We start from the raw sequence: 14,072 nt of genomic DNA, 5'->3' as shown, positions 1-14,072 counted from the left end.
TATTGTTATGGGGTTTTTACACAATGCTCTGCACCAGGACTGAAAGATTCTTCTCCTAAAACACTCACAAAGGTGTAAGTGTAAATAATGCAAATATTTAAATAACAGCATTTTATTTACAAGCAGTGTTTATATAAATGTAAACCATATATACACATCAAACCACTGAGCTCGAACTCAACAACTCAGTTCACACTAACACACTCGGCCGCACGCACTCGGTTGCATGCACACACACCCCTTTATGTGCACACTCCCCCAGTTGTCCTTGAGTAGGTGACAGTATGATAGACTAAACCAAGACAGTTCTCATGATGGGTGTGTTCTTGAAAAGTGTCCAAATGGTCTCATCTGACTCTCAAATGAGACCAGCAGTGTGGGCAGACATAAGTGCACCTCTGCTATGCTGAGACAAAATATGAGGTTCAGATCATCCACTGGTCTTGGTCCTGATCTGCTCCCTCCATATCCACCTTAACACACACAAAATATTACTCAATATTTAAAATGCACTATCTTTGATTTACATTTATGGCATTTTGCAGATGCCTTTATCCAAAGGGACTTATTTTTCTCTTTTTATACAACTAAGCAAATGATGGTTGAGAGCTTTGCCCAGGGGCCCAGCAGTGGCCGCTTGGTGGACCTGGGATTTGAGCTCACAACCTTCCAATTGGTAGGTCAACACCATTAGGCTTGACATTAACCTCCCCCAAAATCCTTTGATCATGTCTGCATAATAAACACATGTAAAACAAACCGTGCTGCTCCACATCCTATGGCTGTAGATGAGTTTATGTCAGAATGAGGACAGGGTCAATGTTTAATCCTCTCAATGGAGATGATGAAAAGCAGAAATCATGACAACATGTTCAGGATTTAAAACTTAAAAATATTCACACATGTCTAATGCCAGGTTTCTAGTCATTTCAATTAAACTGTTAATAAGCACCTCCATCTTTAATACTGATGTGTTTATAGACAATACATACAGTATTATTATATTTATATAGAATGTAGGTTTGTGTGGTTGTGATGTAAGGGCAAAAAATCACATGTTCTGACTTCCCATCAAATGCACCTTAGCACACACTCAAAACAGAGATCTGACCTCATTTATCTCGCCGTCATCAGGAAACTCATTATAAATGTTCATGTCATCCATGTCCTGCATGTCCTCATCCTCCTCAGAGTCCTCCTCACTGTCCTCTTCATCTTCATCATCCTCCTCTTCCTCCTCATCAAATGTCTGTAAGTGATAAACAGGATGTAGTAAAATGCTGGTATGGGATATGTTGACATGTTTTATTTGAACAGTGATTTATATGTCCCCTCACCATGCCATTGTATAATATTATAAACATTCTATACACTACAGTAAATTATAAAATGTGTTTATAAAGCCTGTAGCGGCACAATGATCTTAACATGACATACACCTTAACATGACATCTCGTCACATGACATACACTTAACATGGATCCTACAAAGCCTATGTCAGATTAAACATCACAACTGCTGGGATTTGCTTTTTTCTTTGGTGTTTCCTCTAAGAGCATGTAACTTCTTACTGATTGGCCTGATGCCCCCTTTCCAACAGAAAGAACTGGATGCTGAGAGTGCTGGTTTGAAGTTGGTTCCACTCGCGAGCCATATAAGAACCGGTTTGCCTTCAACAATGGCTGATGTTGCTTTACTGTTAATGCTCATGGCTTTGCAAACCTACATTGGCATCCAAACACGACAAATCCTGATTTAAAATGATTTAAAAATGGTGCTAACAACGTTCTCTTTTGTCTTGTTGGTCATAGTATCCCCGCCCCCAGCCCCTGACGCAAACGGTTCTTAAGTCTAGACCAGCAATGTTTTGGTGCTACTTAAGAACCACTTTTCCTGGTTCAGAGCCAGTGCTTTAGGTGTCGAAAAAGAAAGAACTGTTTTTAAATTAGGACCTGGCTCCGAACCAGCACTCAAACTGCCTTGGTGAAAAAGGGGCATAAAAGAACTGTAAATGCAGGCCTGAGCAATGAAAAGCAAAACTGAAAATGCAAAATTGAATACTAAGAATATTTGATAATAAATTTCTGCAATGCTGCTTTTTGACAATGTCCATTGTTATACAAATAAATCATCTGAATTGAACTAGATACAGAACAGAGAACACAAAACCTCACTGCAGTGTGGATTTACCTCAAACACCGGCCGACCGATGGGCATCAGGTTACTGTCCTTCTCTGCAATGTTCTGTAACTGAGAGAAAACACATATGCAAACACAAAATAAAAACACTACAGTAAACACACAAACACTACACTAAAAATGCAAACAAAATATGCACAATACATTAAAACAAATACACACTACACTAAAACACAGAAGACACTACACATGCCACACTTCTTTCATCTACAGTAAACTACATTGCTTGTACACAATACAACTACAGTAACCACACTAAACACACATAACACTAGACTATACCACAATATTTATATTCATACACCCCACTACACAAAACTACAGTCCTTTAAACTATACACTACACAGACTATAAAACTATTCTACATACATATATCCCATAGTGAACTACAGTATACACATACTAAACTGAACACACTACACTACACAAAGTGTACAAACTTCATTAAATTACACTACACACACAACAGTCTGTTCAGCATCTCACCCAGGTCTGGTGCTGCTGCTCCTGCTGTTGTAGTTCAGTTTCATCCACACACGGCCGGTCCAGATTAAACCACAGAGACTCTGTCATCCTAGGGAACAAAGAGGGGAACAGCGTGGACATGTCTAATCACACACACAAACACACACACACACACACACACACATTAACACAGAACAAATTCTGACATTATTAAAGAGCAACAGACTGGAATGTCTTAGAAAAAAAGCTTTTACTTAACTACTACTAATAATAACAGTAATAATCACTTGTCGAGTACTGTAGTTTTACAGATTTATTCACTGTATTAATACAATATTTATTAAACAAATAAATCCCAGGCTGATATTTATTTTAACAGATTAAGTGTTAATACGTATCGTCTGTATTCTGTGAGAATGAATGAACTTACACATGTTTAAAAATTTAATGTGTAATGATTTCTAAAATACTCTAAATAGTCTCGAGCAAAACCGTCTCACACACACTCACTCTCTTCACACACACACTCTCTTCACACACACACTCTCTTCACACACACACTCACTCACTCTTCACACACACACTCACTCACTCACTCTTCACACACTCACTCTTCACACACTCACTCTTCACACACTCACTCTTCACACACTCACTCTTCACACACTCACTCTTCACACACTCACTCACTCCACACACTCACTCACTTCACACACTCACTCACTCTTCACACACTCACTCTTCACACACTCACTCTTCACACACTCACTCTTCACACACTCACTCTTCACACACTCACTCTTCACACACTCACTCTTCACACTCACTCACTCTTCACACTCACTCACTCTTCACACTCACTCACTCTTCACACTCACTCACTCACTCTTCACACTCACTCACTCACTCTTCACACTCACTCACTCACTCACTCTTCACACACTCACTCACTCACTCTTCACACACTCACTCACTCACTCTTCACACACTCACTCACTCACTCTTCACACACTCACTCACTCACTCTTCACACACTCACTCACTCACTCTTCACACACTCACTCACTCACTCTTCACACACTCACTCACTCACTCTTCACACACTCACTCACTCACTCTTCACACACTCACTCACTCACTCTTCACACACTCACTCACTCACTCTTCACACACTCACTCACTCTTCACACACTCACTCACTCTTCACACACTCACTCACTCTTCACACACTCACTCACTCTTCACACACTCACTCACTCACTCTTCACACACTCACTCACTCACTCTTCACACACTCACTCACTCACTCTTCACACACTCACTCACTCACTCTTCACACACTCACTCACTCACTCTTCACACACTCACTCACTCACTCTTCACACACTCACTCACTCACTCTTCACACACTCACTCACTCACTCTTCACACACTCACTCACTCACTCTTCACACACTCACTCACTCACTCTTCACACACTCACTCACTCACTCTTCACACACTCACTCACTCACTCTTCACACACTCACTCACTCTTCACACACTCACTCACTCACTCACTCTTCACACACTCACTCACTCTTCACACACTCACTCACTCTTCACACACTCAGGCTGATATTTATTTTAACAGATTAAGTGTTAATACGTATCGTCTGTATTCTGTGAGAATGAATGAACTTACACATGTTTAAAAATTTAATGTGTAATGATTTCTAAAATACTCTAAATAGTCTCGAGCAAAACCGTCTCACACACACACTCACTCTCTTCACACACACACTCACTCTTCACACACTCACTCACTCTTCACACACTCACTCACTCTTCACACACTCACTCACTCACTCTTCACACACTCACTCACTCACTCACTCTTCACACTCACTCACTCGCTCTTCACACACTCACTCGCTCTTCACACACTCACTCTTCACTCACTCACTCACTCTTCACACACTCACCACACACTCACCCACCACACACTCACTCACTTACCACACACTCACTCACTCACCACACACTCACTCACCCACCACACACTCACTCACTCACCACACACTCACTCACTCACTCACACACACACAATTATTAAGAAATATATCTGGTACAAAAATAGGACAGTCCCAAACGACTAACTGCTATACTCACTAGTGCACTACTAAGGGTGCTTGTGTCCTTATCTGATAACGCGTGTAGGGCCCCTTTATAGGGCGCATGGAGTGATTTACACTCAAACCCAAACAGATCGTTAGAGACTTCCTTCAGCTCAAGTTTTTTTTCCGACAACAACCACTGAATTAAAACCATAAAGTGGTAAAACACACGGCCCCAACATCACTATACTATCTACAACAACCCAGTTCATAAATCATCTATTTATATTCCACATTCTCACCTGAAGGACGAGTTTCAGCCTAGACAAAACAAAATTTTTAAATTCTCCAGCTGAGCGGAAGTCGGTGTTCTGTTGAACGTCTTCCTGCCGGAAATTTTTTAAATGATAATCGGTTCCGCCTTTCTTCGGCCGATGTTGTTATGCCTGACCTGGGAACAGTTTTACAATTTTATGAAGTTAAACGTTCAATAGCTACAATTTTACAGAGAGCTCGATGATAATTAAATCTGTTCAAGAGCACAAAGCTTGTCCCAGGGGAGGGGTTGTGATGGCCTTCAGGGAGAGCGACTTTATTACCACAATAACTAATAAAAAAGTCATAAAAAGTCATAAAGCAAAGTTTGAGCAAACACACAACCAAGCTTATATATTAGGTCATCTTCATTTGATGACACCAGTGGTCACCTTATATTGCCACATTCATACACCTCAGAAAACACATACTGTTCATCACTGTGTTCCAGGGCTGTCAAGTGTCATGCATTGAGAGTGACAGTCACGCATTGAGAGTCTTTTGTCACGCTCTCCCGCCACACATTGTATTTGTCACGCAGAAAAACTTACTATTTATCATATATTTAATATGCCGCAGTGCCCAAAATGTATCTGTCCGCACCGCTGTCTCTATGGAACCGATGGAAAGATGTCACGCTTGCCTGTCTTCAAAACTTGAGAGCCCTGGTGTCCACTTCTCTCAGCTTCACTCAGCTCATGTGGTCACCAGTTCTTGTTCTTCAAAAGGAAGAGTAGGTCATTAGTATGGATATACGATTGGTTAAATAGATTTGTCATTAAGGTTATGTATTTGTAAGTTAGCTTTGTTTTCAATACATTTATGCAAATGTACCATCATGTACAATCTGTTTATTCCATCTAAAAAAAAACACAGCAATTATCTGACTTCTCTAATGGTCTTCTTTAACCATAAGACCTCTAATTAGACAAAAGTTAGACAAAATCTTTTTTGCAAGACGTTGTGTATATCCTTTACACAGCTTTACACAGCTACACCAATGTATTGTTGCATAATGCAAGTGCTTAATTATTTTTCTTTTTAATTTATTACACCAAAAAGCATAAGTGGAGATGTCTGAGTGGTACATCTTGGTCAGGACAAAATGTTACCAGAAAATTACTTTGTAAAAGATAATTTTTGTCCTAACAAGGGTTAGATTTAGGTGTATCATGTGTGTGTGTGTGTGTGTGTGTGTGTGTAATTCATAACCCATAACAAGATAATGACTTGGGCATGTGTCTGTGAGAGCTGGTCACAGTGACACAGGAAAAAAAACTTAAGGAGAAAAGCTGAAAGATCACCTCGTCATTTTCTCCTCAACTAGTTCTTAGAAGTGTACTGATCTCTCTCTCTCTCTCTCTCTCTCTCTCTCTCTCTCTCTCTCTCTCTCTCTCTCTGTCTCCCTCACACACACACGCACACACATACACTTCACACGCACAGTGTCACAGTCAGTAGATCTTCAACAGCGCGATCAAAAGCTGGACACAAATCAGGATAATTTTCTACCCTTTTTCCCCCCAAGAAATTTTTCTGTATTACATAAAGATCAACAAAAAAGATGGAGCAACCATTGAGGTAAGAAGCTTCAACAAATTGATTTTAATAATAATTAAAAAATATTACTGTTCTGTTTATAGACTGCTCTCATATATACAACATTTAAATATAAACATTTCTATAATGTTTTAGAAATGTGTGAAAGATGGTCTTTGCTGAGATTCTTCACACTGCCTTGGTTTAAACAGTTCATACTTTTACACACACACACACACACACACACACACACACACACACACACACACACACACACACACACACACACATACACACAGTATGTCCTTAATATATATTTTTTCTCTCTGAAGGGTTTGGCTGGTGTTTACTGTGCTATTATCTTTTTCACTTGGTTCTCTTGCAAACCAATTAAACATGTGTATGGATGCTAAACATCACAAAACTGAGCCGGGACCAGAAGGAGAACTTTACCTGCAGGTAAAGCGCACACACACACACACACACACACACACACACACACACACACACACACACACACACACACACACACACACACATACACACACACACACACACACACATACGCTGTGCAGGAAACATATGTACACACAGAGTGTAACAGTCTGATGATCTTTAACTCAGGTGTGTTCTGCTTAGCACGGTTAAAGGTCACTTAGCTAATCATTTCTCATAAAGTGAAAAGTTGTTCTGATTTTACATTATAATTACAAGAAACTCAATACATTTAAAATTCAAACATATAACTGCAGCCAAAATATAATATTATCACCATTACAACATCTTTCTGGTTGGAAAGTCATTTCTGAGGTTTCTGTTTACAACAAGTTTTTCTCTGTGAAACAGCCTGAAATAAAGTTCGAATCAAGCTGAGCCAAGAAAATTGTGTGTTCTGAAAACATGTCAAATTCAGTGTTTGCGTTGCGCAGTGTTACATGCTTTTTGACCTGTAGATTTTAAGACATAGCTCTCTCAGCTCGTCACCCTGTAGTGAAATGTCAAAGATTCTGCTTTTCCTGTGATATGAGAACACCATGGCTCATTGCTAAATGTAAGCTAAATATTTTCTGAAACAGGTCAGAAGCAGGATCAGGAGAGGATAAGGGTTATAGCCAGAGGAACCTCAGTCACTCAGACTTTATCACTAGTCTATATTAAAGGACGTTAAATTGTTTTATACCTTGCTTGATATCTTGTCAGAAAGTGTTGATTCACTGATTTTCTTTAACATCAGCTCTGATGGTAGTGCAGCTGCAAATCCCAGGTTTATATGAATGCACTAGTTATAATATGTTATAATTTCTATAGTAACAGCTTGTATTTAAATAAGTGTAATTGCTGATATGGTGAGGTTTTCTCTAAAAAGATTTATGAAAAGAGTAACACTCAGAGGAAAGATGTAAGTTTTTTTCTCAGGACAGAGGAGTTTACACTTTGCAGGAGTGCAGGTGATGTTGTTAAGGTGTACCTCAGGGTTCATGGAACACTTTTTTTATGGTGTGTTCTGCTATTAGATTTATTAGCCTCATCAGTGTTTACTTAACATCTGTGGATTTATCTGAGACCTGAAGTCCACCCTTAAGTTTAAAATACTGATAAAATAAAGCTCAGATTACAAAACAGTAGCAAAAAAAAAAAAAAATGAGGAGGTACAATATGAACTGTCTTTTTCTCTCTCTCACTCACTCTGTGTGTCTCTGTTTGTCTTTCCTGATCTGTCAGTGTTCGCCTTGGCATCAGAATGCATGTTGCACTGCAAACACCTCAGCTGAAGCCCATGAAGATAACTCATACCTTTATAACTTTAACTGGAACCACTGTGGGATCATGAGTAAAAAATGTAAAGAGCATTTCATCCAGGACACGTGTTTCTATGAGTGTTCTCCTCACCTGGGACCATGGATCCAGCCGGTATGAGCACATCGCACTGATGGATTTTATACTATTTTTGGCAATACCACAGAAAACAAAAAAGAATGCTCATGATAAATGTGTTTGTTACATGAAAGTATGTTATTGTATTAAATGAAAAGGTAATTATTGAGTTTTTTGAAAAAACATGTAACATCATACAGGTTTACTTGAATCTTGGATCCTGGTTTAGAATTTTATGTGTGTGTGTGTGTGTGTGTGTGTGTGTGTGTGTGTGTGTGTGTGTGTGTGTGTGTGTGTGTGTGTGTGTGTGTGTGTGTGTGTGTAGGCGGATACCACTTGGCGGAGGGAGCGCATATTAGATGTTCCATTGTGTTTGGAGGACTGTGAAACATGGTACAATGACTGCAAAAATGACATCACCTGCAAAGAGAACTGGCATAAGGGCTGGGACTGGACCTCAGGTGTGTGTGTGTCTGTAAGGAGGGATTTGTAGATTTGAAAAACTGAAAAACACCAGAATTCTGAGTGTGTGAATGTTTACATTTGATCTTTACAAAAATGTTTACAATTTAATAAACTTTGTTTGCACCACTTCTGATCATTGAGAGGATATTAGGTATAGGTAAGTTAAACTGCAATTTTATTGGAAAGTGTATAAGTAATGGTAAATTAAGGAATGATTTTTAATACTTCTTAGGAATATCTATTTTATTACTTGCCAGCTGAAAGTGGTTTCTGTGTGTGTGTGTGTGTGTGTGTGTGTGTGTGTGTGTATGTATGTTCACAGGTACAAACCGCTGTCCTGTAGGAGCTCAGTGCCAAAAGTGGACTGAAGTTTTCCCCACCGCTCAGAGCATGTGTGAGAAAATCTGGTCCAACTCCTACAAGTACACTACATACAGCAGGGACAGTGGCCGCTGCATGCAGATGTGGTTCACGGGCCAGAACCCTAACAAAAAGGTGGCAGAGTTCTACCTGAACCATGGCTCTCGAACAGAGATGGCCATGATGACAAGCTTCACACTTTCACTTGCTGTCCTTCTCTCAATGCTGTAAAATGCTAATAAAGAAGTCTAAGAATTAGTCTAAAGAAGACTAAGAAAAATCCAGCTCCCTATTCCTTTTTTTTGTCAATTCTCCTTGCAGACATAGAAGGTACTATAGCCATGTATTAAATAAAGTAAACAATGTGGGAGGACATGGGATGGGGTTTGTATTGCATATTCATAATGTTTATATTGCGAATAACAATGTTCTTGGATAATTTTAGCTGTTTGTTTTTTTTTTTGTTTTTTTTTTACAAATCATACTATACAGATTATTATTCAACACAGATTTGTAAATGGTTTAAAATTCCACTTCTCCCTGGTTACAACACAGTGATTAGGTACTTTTCCCTATTATTTATATGTATTTTACTCTTTTTTAGTGTAACTGTCATAAACATATTAAATGTCAATTATAAAAGTCAATATAAAATGTTAATGTGAAATGGCAGATGCCTTAAAGGATTTAATTTTTAAAATCATGTATATTTTGTATGTCCTCATCCCTCTGAAATGAATTTCTGGTTTTGTCGCTGCCAGCACAAGTTCTTCTAAATCACTTTCATGCATGAATGAGACTTACATTCAATTCAATTTTGGTTTAATGGTATAGTGTTTTAACAATGTAAATTCAAAACAATAATTAAATTTAATCCTTAATGTTTTTATCCCTTAATGAGCCAGATGTAGAGGCAACAGTAGCAAGGATAAACTCCTGGAGATACCCTACTCAAAAAGGAACCCATCCTCATCTGGGTGACAGCAGAGAGTGTGAATATAAATAGTTTCCTTTCTGGAATTCCTTTCCTTGATCTTCTTGGAAAAGAGTCCTAGTGGACATTTGTACCATTCATCTAGCTGAATATCTTCAAATTGCTTCAGAGTGGTTTGAGCAGGGAAGCTGTTCTGTATGTACAGATAAATCTGTAACTCTTCTCCCCAAAATTCCCCAAATTGGTTATTCAAGTTAGGTGATTGAGCTGACATGGCAGATATTGAAGTTCATGCTGGTGCTCCTCACATCAAGACTGGACTGTTTTGGCTGTGTGTATGGGAAAATCATCGTCTTAAAAATGGCATCATTGTTTGGAAACATCAATTTACTACAAATACATACTGGTAGTAACACAATTATGTATGCTAATAAAGAGGCGGCAGAATACCAAGATATGGCTCCCAAATCGTCACAGATCCACACTCATTTTTGACAGATTCTGTTGGGAATAATGTAAATGATGATTCATCAGACCATATCACTCGCTTCCGGTCTTCAGCTGTCCAGTTTCACATTTTTGCATTAGTGTCTGCAATTATAACAAAGCAACATCTATGGAAGAGTTACAATTGCTAAACTATTAGCAATTGTAACTCTTCCATAGATGTTGCTTTGTAAAGTCCTTTGTGGACTATGTTTGTGGAAACGAATTCAAAAAGGGTTGCTAAGGTCAAAACTAGAAATAACAAAGGCTCGGCACACAGATAAACTGATAATACTTCACGGTGTGTTGTGGCAAGAACATGGTTTAAATGTCCTTAAAACCAGTAGTAGAAACCGCAAGTGAAACTTTGTGGACCGGAGGGTTCAGATCTCCAGTGAGGGTTCCCTCTGGTGGTCAGGAGTTTGGGCTTTTATAACAGAACACTAGTATTACAGCAACAGTTACATGAGGTATTATATGTATTGTGCAAAACAGCAATCAACTGAAATGTGAAAGACAGCATGTGCAAAGACCAAAATAGTGTGGAAAAACAGCATGTAAACAGTTTGATATGGTGGTGCTGTAGACATTGATGTATATTGGAAGTCATTGCAGTCCATACAGTTTATTGTGTGTGTGTGTGTGTGTGTGCGTGTGTGTGTGTATTGTGCTCAGTACAGTTCAGGTCTGATGTATCTAGGGTTGAGTTTGCAGCAAAGCAGTTTTCAGGTGTTGTGTGGATAGCCAAACCATTTGTCCTGGTTGATACGGTGGATGGGGACGCCTTCTGGGGTTGGCCTGTAGCCGATGTCATCACACAGCCCTACGTGGGCACTCTCCCAGACACCTCTTCTTTGGTGGAATGAGTCGTCCACAGCCAAGACATCCGATGGATCTCAAGACCATAGAAAAATAGGTGGCCCAGGGTACACTGACACTGAGTTTGGCCAGAGGAGGCTCAGTTGAGGGAGTTTTGGACATATAGTATTTAGCCCATCTGAGGAACTCACTTCATCTCTGCTGATCTTAACTGAAGTAAGTTCACAAATATTGGCCTAACTCCTGATTAAATCTTGTCCATCAGAATGGGGGTGGTAACTTTGAGAGACTGACATTAATTCCTAGTTCCTTGCAGAAGGATTGCAACATGTGTTATGTGAACTAGGCTCCCCTGTCTGAGGCAATGTTAATAGGGATGCCATAAGAATGGAATATGTGGTCGAATAAGGCTGCGGCCATCTCCATGGCACTGGGGAATAAGTTTGCAGGCTTTAGAGAATTGATCCACAGCCATGGGAACAGGTGAGGTCAGTGTCGAAATCCACTAAGATGTGGGTCCAAGGGTGTTGTGTTATTGCCAGTGGTTCCAGGAGGCCCACAGGTAACTGATTCTTTTAACCAGTGTCTCCATTCGCTCAGGGTTTCCTTAATAGATAGTAGTTCCCAGTTTCCAACATTGTAATTGGCTTCCACAGGGGTGAGTTTTCGGGAAAAGTATGTACACCAATGAAGCTACGCTGGGGTCCCATGCCTTTGTGACAGTATGGTTCCAATCCCACAGCACAAAGCATTCACTTCAAGGACAAAGGGTAGATTGGGGTTAGGGTGCCGGAAGATGCGTGCAGTAGTAAAGAATTGCTTAAACTGGACAAATGCTTTCTGTGCAGTCTATTACCAGAAGAGTTTTCTGGGTTTCCTCAAAGCAAAGCTCTGAGAGGGGCGGCCACTGACCTGTACCTGTGAATGAATTGCCAATAGAAATTAGTGGAGATAAATATGGTTGATAAACAGGCAAGTAGAGGTCAGTAACAACAGACACAGTCTGTGAGGTGAACAAATGCAAAAGGGGCAAAGACAGTGCGTAATCCAAAAGTACAGAAGCTAAGATCAAAACACAGAGTAGCAAACCTGGAAGTAGAAACAGGGAGTTAAACTCTGTTAAATTGAGGGTTCAGACTGTGGTCAGAACTGCCAGTCAGGAGCTTGGGCAAAGTTGGGCTGTAAACATACAGATGCTCCTGATAAACGGACTCATAAACTGTCCCCTTAGGAAATCTGAAAGCCACCCATTTTAACAATGTTTTAAACTAACCGTGTGCAAAAGTTTTTCACAAAGGTTTGTGCAAGACGTATATTATAAACACATGATTGAAATTAGTTTTTATTTCTCAGCATGATTATGATCCTAGGACTAAAATCATATTCACAGCAAAAAACTGGTTATAAAACACTGACTGCCATGGACATAAAAGACTAAATGTTTAGGTGTACATATACATTATGTACTCCTAAACATTTAGTCTTTTATGTCTTTCTCATTCCCTATTGCCTCTATAATATATTGTAATAATAATGTACTCCTAAATAGTAAAGACAAGCCTCAGTTAGCTCAGTATTCTACAATCACCCTACAGTCACCCTACAGTCACTCTACCTTACAGTCACCCTACAGTCACTCTACAGTCACCCTGTTCTCACTCTACAGTCACCCTACAGTCACTCTACCTTACAGTCACTCTACAGTCACCCTGTTGTCACTCTACAGTCACCCTACAGTCACTCTACCTTACAGTCACTCTACAGTCACCCTGTTGTCACTCTACAGTCACCCTACAGTCACTCTAAAATCACTCTACAGTCACTCTACGGTCACTCTACAATCACCCTACAGTCACTCTACAGTCACCCTACAGTCACTCTACAATCACTCTACAATCACTCTACGGTCACTCTACGGTCACTCTACAATCACCCTACAATCACCCTACAGTCACTCTGTTGTCACTCTACAGTCACGCTACCTTACAGTCACTCTACAGCAGAGGTATTCAACTAAAATTTAAAGAGGTCCAGTAAGAGAAAATTTCTTGAAGCAAAGGTCCGGAAGATCATAATGTCTAACTAGTTAGTGTGATATATATTTAAGTAGCCTAGTAGTTGTATCAACATCTGCAAGCAATCAATACCTGATTCAATACCTCCATCAAGTACAATTCAAAAACTTTTTGACAATGTTTATTGTCACATAACATAGAACTGAACATATGTATGATTGTAGATATGTATAATGTTCTCTCGTTAAATAAATAAAAGTAGGGCTACATTTCATAGTAAGAGAAAATAAATAAAATGTGAAAATTGTGTATGCTTAAATAAAGTGCTTAACTTTAAAGTGCTTATATTCCACTCCCCCACTTTTTGCTCAGTGAGAGAACCTAGCTCTAGCTTGGCTTGCCAGGATGTTAAACCTGGGCTTGAATGGAGTCTGGGCCGTTATACACATGTGGAGGTGCTCATTAGTGAGCCTGGAACCATATTTAGTTTTGATTATGTTCAT

General features: G+C 39.5%; 2 protein-coding genes across 3 annotated transcripts; one reads left to right on the top strand and one right to left on the bottom strand.

Annotated features, from left to right (window-relative positions):
* Positions 1 to 96: 96 nt before the first annotated feature.
* anapc15 (anaphase promoting complex subunit 15) lies at positions 97 to 7,977 on the bottom strand. 2 transcript variants are annotated; one of them, XM_060888357.1, is made up of 5 exons: positions 7,796 to 7,977; positions 2,687 to 2,808; positions 2,191 to 2,250; positions 1,112 to 1,249; positions 97 to 473 (listed from the first exon to the last, which is right to left on the bottom strand). In XM_060888357.1, exons 2-5 carry the CDS (start codon positions 2,804 to 2,806, stop codon positions 426 to 428), a joined length of 366 nt encoding a protein of 121 aa, XP_060744340.1. In that variant the 5' UTR covers positions 2,807 to 2,808; positions 7,796 to 7,977; the 3' UTR covers positions 97 to 425. The 2 variants fall into 2 exon arrangements, with proteins under 2 accessions (XP_060744340.1, XP_060744338.1); XM_060888355.1 differs by lacking the exon at positions 7,796 to 7,977 and adding an exon at positions 5,064 to 5,302.
* Positions 6,423 to 9,599, top strand: folr (folate receptor). Its single transcript, XM_060888354.1, has 5 exons — positions 6,423 to 6,657; positions 6,948 to 7,074; positions 8,338 to 8,526; positions 8,816 to 8,951; positions 9,278 to 9,599. The coding sequence occupies exons 1-5, from the start codon at positions 6,641 to 6,643 to the stop codon at positions 9,544 to 9,546; spliced, it is 738 nt and encodes a 245-aa protein (XP_060744337.1). The 5' UTR covers positions 6,423 to 6,640; the 3' UTR covers positions 9,547 to 9,599.
* The last annotated feature ends 4,473 nt before the right edge of the window (positions 9,600 to 14,072 follow it).

This window comes from Tachysurus vachellii, chromosome 15 (assembly GCF_030014155.1).
Source record: "Tachysurus vachellii isolate PV-2020 chromosome 15, HZAU_Pvac_v1, whole genome shotgun sequence".
In the NCBI taxonomy this organism is placed as follows: Eukaryota; Metazoa; Chordata; class Actinopteri; order Siluriformes; family Bagridae; genus Tachysurus; species Tachysurus vachellii.
Note: the sequence above shows the minus strand (reverse complement) of the source record. Positions and strands in the feature narration are given on the sequence as shown.

Bases quoted from the DNA above. Each gene is read 5' to 3' on its own strand.
- anapc15 (XM_060888357.1), bottom strand. From the start codon at position 2,806: ATGTCCACGCTGTTCCCCTCTTTGTTCCCTAGGATGACAGAGTCTCTG. The intron at 2,251-2,686 runs GTGAGATGCTGA...GTTTTCTCTCAG, and splicing joins AGCAGCAGCACCAGACCTGG to TTACAGAACATTGCAGAGAA. The intron at 1,250-2,190 runs GTAAATCCACAC...TATCACTTACAG, and splicing joins TCGGTCGGCCGGTGTTTGAG to ACATTTGATGAGGAGGAAGA.
- folr (XM_060888354.1), top strand. The intron at 8,527-8,815 runs GTATGAGCACAT...GTGTGTGTGTAG, and splicing joins TGGGACCATGGATCCAGCCG to GCGGATACCACTTGGCGGAG. The intron at 8,952-9,277 runs GTGTGTGTGTGT...GTATGTTCACAG, and splicing joins GGGCTGGGACTGGACCTCAG to GTACAAACCGCTGTCCTGTA.